We start from the raw sequence: 8,999 nt of genomic DNA on the forward strand, positions 1-8,999 counted from the left end.
TGTGTGGGGCTGTGTAGGTATGTGTATATGCAGCCATATTATAATGTATATTTATTAAAATTCTTAGATTGAGTATTGCAATACAGATTTCTGAAAGGGTCCTGTTGACTATTAAATAAATGACTACTATTAAAATCATCTGTAGTCATTAATTTCAAAATTACCTGAAAGTCTGATGACAACTGCCTTTCCCTCTGACTTTGAATTTAATATATCTTTACCTTTCATATCATGTATTATCTTGCTTAATGGATTGTATCTTAAATATCCAGTTATTTCCATCCTCATCCCAATACCTTAATTTTGCAACAGCTTTAAAATTAGAATAAATGAGCCAGTCATCAGACAGTTAAAATGAAATTAAATCAGCTCCCTAATAATTAATGAAATTAATCAGAACATGTTTTAAATGCTAAAATGTGTGTCATTGGACCTGGAATCTTTGTTCAGGCACATGAATTGTTGGTATTAGTCACTTTTTAAAACCTGTGGGATAAACTTGCACTGCACAGTTGTTTTATTCTTGTATAATATTTAGATTTATATGCTTGTGAGTAAATTGTGCATTTGTAAATACTGTTTTTAAGGTTGAATCAATTAAGTCTTAAAACTTTAAAGCTTATTGAGCTTGTTGCCAGTAGGTTTAAGAAAATCATGACCTCACATGCCTTACTTTGACATTCATCATGCCTTTTGTTAAAAACATCCCTTAGGAACAAGTTTGCCTTAACCCTCTGCGTGGTTTAAGAAGCCAGTGGTTCTATGTGTACATTCACAGTAAATTCATGCAGATGATTCAATCATTGACACAAAAACTTTACTTCCATGTGGTGGAGTTAACAGCACAACTCTCCTTTCTACCTGGTGTAACCTTTTAAAAACTGTAGTTATCGTACCAGTCTTTCAACATTTCAGGGTTATTCTGACCTATGCAGAATTATAGTCTGAATTTGTTGTGAAAATGCAAAGTGAAAGAACTTGTCAGAAATTATGTACAGTTTTCATTACCTTCAAAATGGATCTTTTGCACTGTCGCAGAGTATATATTTTTGCAACTTAAGACTTGGTACTAGTTTTAATACTTAACACTTACTGACCCAACACAAAGTTTGGAATTGCCTTGCATATAAAAAAAATTGAGGTTGAATAAAATGAAAAATTAAAGTTGCTGTGCTTGTCTGTTACATTAAACCTCCTGAGATCTGTAGGATTAATTTGAATCTTTGTGACATTTAGAATGAATTCCAGTATTTTTTTATTTCTTCTCTGTAGTCTTCACAACTGTTACTTACCAAAGCACTTCCCTTTTAAAAAATCTATAATGAAGCTTACATGTTTAGGCTATATCAAATTATCTTTCCTAATACTTTTTAAAATAACATTTAAAATAACTTTCAGCAATTATACCTTGAAAACCTTGGTCTGTTGCTGCTACTTGGATGTTAAGGACTGATTTCTTATATTAAACTGCTTAAAGGCTTTTTCCCAAGACCAACCACAAAAAAAAAAACCACTAAAAATTTACAGGAGGCCGGGCGCGGTGGCTCACGCCTGTAATCCTAGCACTCTGGGAGGCCGAGGCGGGTGGATCGCTCAAGGTCAGGAGTTCGAGACCAGCCTGAGCAATGAGCGAGACCTCCCGTCTCTACTAAAAATAGAAAGAAATTATCTGGCCAACTAAAATATATATAGAAAAAAAAAATTAGCCGGGCATGGTGGCGCATGCCTGTAGTCCCAGCTACTCGGGAGGCTGAGGCAGTAGGATTGCTTAAGCCCCGTTTGAGGTTGCTGTGAGCTAGGCTGACGCCACGGCACTCACTCTAGCCTGGGCAACAAAGCGACACTCTGTCTCAAAAAAAAAAAAAAAAAAATTTACAGGAAAAAAATCACATCTATGGAAAGATTTAGAAATGCTTAGAATGATTTGTAGCACCGAATGAAACTTTAATCCTGGTAACTTCTAAAAGCAATCTTCAATTTAGTCCAGATTATATTGGTTTTGGGTTTGATACTGATTTCTCTTTAGGTGCATGTTGTAGGTTGATTACAATGTGCGTGGCTAATGACTTAACTAATGAACGTGAATTAACAGGCTCCCGTAACTTCAGGATATTCAGTTGCTACCCTTTTACATTTCTGGTACACGTTAGTACAAGATTGGACCTTTATAGTTTCATAGCTACACTCCTTGAAATCAGAAAGTAGAGTGGTTCTCATGTTTTGTGCACCACAACCAACCAGGTACTGCTTAGTACTGAACTCCAGGTCATGTACCAGACTTGCCTTGTGGCTTTTAAGTTACCGTGGCTGTATCAGTCCTTTTTGCTTTGGACAGTAACACTACATTTCCCCCTTTTGCTTTTTAAGTTTTTCAATTTATATTAATTGCTAATTAAAGTTTTTCATGCTATGCAACTTTTTAACACCACGTAGTAAGAGCAATGTGGATTTTTTACTATTGTCAAAGGATCTTACTAGTCCAGGGACCGGTAGTATTGGCCTTACCTGCCTGGAGTTTATTGGTAATGTAGTGTGGGGCCCCATGCCTCCACCCCCATTTTAGCCAGACCCCCAGGTGATTCATATGTACATTTAGATTGTGAAACACTGCTTTAGGCTCTGCACATTACCTATAGTTAAAATAGATACTAACTAGCAAATAAGGAGCTTGTATTACATCCATCAACCATAAAACCTACTGTGCCTTAAGGTCCTGCTATTGTCTACATTAGAATAGAGTTACTGTAGAAACTGGCACATTAAGAAAAACATACTAATACTTTGCCTTTGTTCATTTTTCATTGATGCTAGAGTGTTCTTATATAGGCGCAGTCACCTTTCCAGAGTGTGAAAGGAAACAGAAAAACACAAATAACGATTCACTAGAATTGAAAAGCTTTGTTAATGCAATAAATTTGCACTGGTTTAAAAAGCTTTCAAGTATTTAAAAATGGTATCCATTAAAACCATGCCTTAACGAGCTATCTTTTAAAAAAATACGACAAATGTCCATCTTCACAAGGGCAATTTTTATGTATTAAACTGTGTATAATAGATGTTTTAAAAAGCTATATTCTTCAAAATAAACTGTATAAAAGATGAATAGTCCTAGTCATTTATTTCCCTTAAGTTGTTTGATGCCTTTCTGAAAAGGCAGACGTCTTACACCAAGAATCTTTTCCTGCGCCACCCATCCCCTCAAAAGAAACCCTTTATCCTGACTATCTCTTCTACCACACAAGTCAGTCTGATTTTGTCCACCAGTGGATTGCTGCATACATTTTCTTTCTAACTTTCTTGTTACATCATCAATGAAAAAGGCAGTAAAGCAGACATAGGATATGGTCTTATTTATTATTTAACTCAAAAAAATCTTATTTTTGGCTGGACTCAGACTTAGAAGTAGATGCTCTCAGAGAGGACAGCCTACGTCTCTTGGCAATCTGTTCCTGGCGCTTTTCTTTGGCCTCCTAAACAAAATAAAAAAGCAGAGTTAAAAATGCAAATCCAAAGCCACCCTGACTTTTCTTCCCCTAAATCTTAGGCTTACCTTCATTCTCTTGGCCAAAAGTTTAGCATATTCTGCAGCCTCTTCCTTATTTTTCTTAGTACGCTGCTTCTTCAGAGCAATACGCCGACGTTTATGTTGCAGGACACGTGGAGTTACAAGTCGCTGAATCTTGGGTGCTTTGGTCCTAGGTTTCTTACCTAAAAATTCAGATGATTCAATCATTTCAAACATACCCTTGTTTAGTAGGATCCACTTTTAAAATGTTAAAAACAGAGCTAAGCTTAATCGAATTAACAGTGCCTATGCAATTTTGAGGCCTTTCAAATGAAATCTGAACTATTTTACAACTATTCTAAGATGCGCTAAATACGGTCAAAATATAAGGAAAACTAAAGTCCTGAAAAATAATGAGGCTAACCTCATCTGGTCTTTGAAAACTACATAAACCATTATCTACTTCTTCATCCTACCATTTTATGCTTGCATCTATATTTCCCATGACTGTTCCTGTCAATTTAGGGGAACATAACCATTAACATCAGAACGTGTGGCATGTTATTTTTTTAGTATCTTCATTTAGCCCTTCTGATTTGTAATCCAAAAGTGCTTGTGGATTATAGATCTACTTTGGAGCAACAGCATTCATTTTGTTCATGGAAGGTAAACATTCTAAGATTAAATACCAAATTATCCAAGTTCTGCTAAAACATTAGATAAACCACTCTTACCGTAAATACAAGAACCATCTTAAAAACCACATTTTTATTATACTGATGGTATTTCCACCAGTGAGATTATGGGGAAACTGCCATATTATTTGCCAGTTACATTTTTTGCTATGTAAGCTTCATGAGGGCAGAAATTTATTTATACCATTATCTTTAGCACCTGAAGTACACAGCACATAGTAGGTGCCCAAATGCTTGGAATGAATGACTACAGATCACATTATATGCTAAGTGCAGGTGTAAGTCACACCAGTCATGAAAACTAAAATATTAATGTTATGCACCACTGCTGCTGTGGACCTCACTGGTATTATTAGGTATGTTGCCTAATAGATATATGGATATAAATTCTGAAGAGAGATAAAATTTCAAACCCACAAACAGCTGCTCCCTAGTATTTTGGGTGGTAAGGTATTTTTCTTAACTTCTAATTCTCACAACTTACTATTGTTATCCATATCAAACAGATGAGGAAACAAGTTAAAAGCAACTTCAGTAGATGAAAGCATGTATTTCTTTTGTAAGCCAATAAATACTTTAGAATCTCTATGGAGAGAGATTACAAGAGTGTGTGAAGGTGAGATCAATAGATCATACAAATACATACATCAGTGACTCAGGCAGATTTTCAAGAAAATCACAACACTCTACATGGCACTGAATATAGTAAGCAAGAATTAATATCAATGGGGTTATTTTGATCCCCCCAAGTTTCCTAAAAATTTAGACTTCAGGTGCTACTGCCCCAAAAGGAGACTTTATCTTCTAATATGTACACAAAATGCTAGTGACATATTACTAAAATAAAGCAAGCCCTAAACTGCATAATCCCTCCTACCTTCTTTGTTTAAGGGCTTCCTTACAACATATTGGCGAACATCATCTTCTTTAGACAGATTGAAAAGTTTGCGGATTCTGCTAGCTCTTTTGGGCCCCAGACGACGAGGTACTGTAGTATCAGTCAGTCCAGGAATATCCTTCTCTCCTTTGAACAAAGACAAAAATTTAATTTAACAACTTCCTTATAATTAAGAATACTAAATTAGAGGGTTAACGTTGAATTGATAATTTGTAACTGTACTCCTCAAAGTGTGGATAATACAAATGAAAAAGCATTTGGATAACTGCCTTTTAATCAATTTCAACAAAAATTGATTAACACCAGTAAGCCTCACCTTTTTTTACAATAACCAAGTTGAGAACGCTCAGGTTGGCATCCACAATACAACCCCGAACAGATTTGCGCTTTCTTTCTCCAGTTCTCCTTGGTCTATAGCAGGAATGCCCCTTACTCAGTAGCAGGCGAACCCGGCCATGGGTCAAGACACCCTGCTTCATGGGGAAACCTTGCTTGTCATTCCCACCACTGATTCGGACCACGTAACCCTGCGTGAATAATGTGAATACAAAAACGACACGTTTACTATTCCAAATTTATATAAAGTACAGGATTGTGGCTTCTATGAACCACACCTCTACTTGAGGGATTACAATTCATTAACATTAAGATCAATTTGAATAAGCAAATTAGTATTTTTTCTGGTCACTAAGTTTTCTCTACATTTCCAATTTGCCAAGTTCAATTATCAAGTCACATTTCTAACCTATGTTTTATTAAAGACAAAACACTAACAGGACGAAGATGTCCAAGAAACCAAAATACCAAAGAGCAACTAATCAGAAACCCTTCTTAGCACTTAAAAATAGCCTTTGGGGACTGTTAGGACATTGGCCGAATGCAAAATGCATGGCAAGAACTATGTTCATGTAAACTTTATACGTTTCCCGGCTTAATCTACATAACCCCTCCAGGTGACAGCTCAACTTTATAAAGTGACATTTGGAGTAACTTGCCCAAGGTCAGAATTCAGAACCGAGAATTTCAACCCCATTCCAAATGCCAATTATCAACAGCGTTTACCAAATTTCACTTAAAATATCTGCAACAACTTAATAGTCAATTTTTACCTTCCATTCTTCACCCAGAGCGTCGGCAGCAACTTCCGTGGCCATACGCTTCTCATAGAAAGTACGAAGTTTGCGTTCATCGTCCACTTCAATGAGTTTCTGGCAGCCAGTGGCTGGGAAGGAGATATTCAGCTAAGGATTAAAAAGGAAAAAAAGCTTAGCAAACTACCTACACAGGTGTTTGTACAAGCACTTACAAAGGTAATTCCATTGCAAAAAGCCTTTCGTATCACCTACACTATCAGCAGAAAACGTGAAATGCCGCTTTTAGTCACTCACTGGAAAGCACGTCAAAGCATGGTAACGCTCAACACACACCGCACTTAAATAGAACACGTTTTCTTTCAAGCCCCACGGAATGACTCCGGGGGCGACCGCGCTCCGCAGTCGTTCACCGTCCGGAGCAAGGAGCCCGATCTAAGTAGCGAGGCTGAAGAGGCGCACGACAGGCCTGCCGCAAACTGGGCAGCACGCCCGCACGCGTCCCAGCCGGGCGCGAGGACGCCACCATGGCGCTCCCTGCCGGGGACAGCTCCAGCAACAATCGCCCGCCATCCGCTCCCCGAAGGAGCTCCGACCCCAGGAGGACAAAGCTTCTCCTGCGTCAGACCCTTCTCCACCTAGGGCCAGGATCTTAGAGTGCTGAGGCCACGGCAACTCCGCGTCTAGGACTCGATACGCCTTCCTCAAGCCTAGTACAACACCCGGCACCACTTCCTACCTTCATGTTGAAGCTGCTGATCGCCTCCGAGGCGCCACGAAAAAGAGGCCCGACTTCCGCTTAGTCCAGGTCACATAGGCGCTTTCAGTTCTCGCGAGATGATCAGACGCCTTGGCTAGCGGAAGTGAGTGCAGTGGGCGGTACTTCCTGAGATGAAGGTATTTGGCTGTGTGCAGGTGAACGGGGTGGGCAGAGGGTTTACAGGTGCTGCAGTAACAAAAGTTTGGCCAGGCCACCCTACGTTTAGTTTGGGGTGTTAGCCCCTCCTCTGCCTAGTCTTTTCCGCGCTCGCTGGGGCTTGTAGCTGGGCCCCGGCGGAGCCCGAGTTCGTTCCAGACACTCTGCGTCTGATGGTACCGAAGTAGGAGAGCAAGGACTGGGGTTCGGCTTTTCTCTTGGACTATTTTGTACCTCAGGCTACAACCGAAGATTTCCACTTCGGGAGCGTGTCCTGCCCTGGTCCTGGCGATTCACAGCAAGAAATTGTGAAAGCCATGATTTGTTTTTCACTTAAGTACTGGATGATCCGCTTGGCTTCTCAACCTCTTTGCAGTCTACTTTGTCCTATCACAGAATGACACCCTCAGTCGCCTTTTCGCGCAAGCCAGTGGCCGCGGTTACGCCAAGTCCAGGCAGCCAGCGGGATGTCTCCTAAAGTTTCCCTGCTTGCTTTCTTGCCTCTACGATCTTTGTAAAACGCAAAATTATATCACTCCACTGCTAGAAATGCTTTATTTGCTTCCCACTGCAGTTAAATACTGTCCAAACTCCTTTCCATGGCTTCACAAACTTTCCAGTCTCAAATTTACCTCTTGTTTATCGCTAATGCCATCCAGATCTTTCAGATTAAATGTCGCCTCCTAAGAGAAGACTTTCCTAACCATACTACCTAAAATAGACCCCTCCCCGCCCCCCCCACGCCTCATTCTCTAGCATAGCACTGTTTTCCTTTATAGTACTTAATCACGATAAATAAGTGGTTTGTATATAGTCTGTCTCTTCTACTAGATGATAAATTTAGTAAGGGCTCGCATCTTCTTGTGGTATACTGAGGACACCACTGAGTGCATGACACAAAATAAGAAAGTGCTCAGTATATATTTGTTAAATGATCATAACCTCAGCTCTGGTGTGTAATTATATTGGTCTATCAGAATGTGGTAGTATGGAGCCAGCCAGCAGAGGGAGAGTATCTTGTATCAACAATGATGCAACTCTTACTAGTACAGAAAGGTGTAGAAAAGATACAGTGCATTTGATTAGTCCTCTAAAACATTCCTGGGATAACAGAATGGGAACCCAAATAATCTAACTCTGAAGCATGTTCTTTATTTATTTATTTAGAGATGAGATCTCACTATGTTGCCCAGGCTGTCCTTGAACTCCTGGGCTCACGTGTTACTCCACCTCAGCCTTCTCAGTAGTTGGGCCTACAGTTGGGCCTCAGTAGTTGGACCTCAGTAGTTGGGTACGTATTAACTGCACCTGGCTTGAAGCCCACATTCTTTATTTTTTAAGCTGCACACTATTAATTGGATTGAAGCCCACATTTTTAAATCAGTACCTTGAAGGAGGTAACAGTCATTGTCTATTATACATTTACTCCAAAAAACTGTATTCCAAGGAAACAAGAATATGTTTACTTTCCAAGATTATTACATACCATCTTATGCTTTGGTATCACAAAGTTTTGAATTTAGGCCTGCTTTGTATTCACAGTTGAACAATTCTACTAAATCTTGTTTGATCATCTGACGTTAATTCGCAGAATGTTGGTAAAATGATGCTTTTTAAAACCTGTGTACTGGTAGGCTAAGGTAGGAGGATTACTTGAGGCCAGGAGTTAGAGACCAGCCTAGGCAACATAGTGAGACCCAGTATCTACAAAAATAAAGAATAAAAAATTAGCCAGGCATGGTAGTGCATACCTGTATTCCTAACTGCTCAGGAGGCTGAGGCAGCAGGATCTCTTGAGCCCGGTAGTTCAGGGCTGCAATGAGCTATGATACCACCACTGCACTCCACCCTTGATGACGGAGCAAGACCCTGTCTCTAAAATAATAATAATAAT

At 39.5% G+C, this 8,999-nt stretch overlaps 1 protein-coding gene across 1 annotated transcript; it reads right to left on the minus strand.

Annotated features, from left to right (window-relative positions):
• Window positions 1-3,317: 3,317 nt before the first annotated feature.
• RPS6 (ribosomal protein S6) lies at window positions 3,318-6,981 on the minus strand. The gene is made up of 6 exons (XM_069474236.1): window positions 6,929-6,981; window positions 6,208-6,339; window positions 5,415-5,625; window positions 5,078-5,224; window positions 3,551-3,708; window positions 3,318-3,470 (listed from the first exon to the last, which is right to left on the minus strand). The coding sequence occupies exons 1-6, from the start codon at window positions 6,932-6,934 to the stop codon at window positions 3,375-3,377; spliced, it is 750 nt and encodes a 249-aa protein (XP_069330337.1). The 5' UTR covers window positions 6,935-6,981; the 3' UTR covers window positions 3,318-3,374.
• Between the last annotated feature and the right edge of the window lie 2,018 nt (window positions 6,982-8,999).

Source organism: Eulemur rufifrons, chromosome 7 (assembly GCF_041146395.1).
Source record: "Eulemur rufifrons isolate Redbay chromosome 7, OSU_ERuf_1, whole genome shotgun sequence".
NCBI classification, from domain to species: domain Eukaryota; kingdom Metazoa; phylum Chordata; class Mammalia; order Primates; family Lemuridae; genus Eulemur; species Eulemur rufifrons.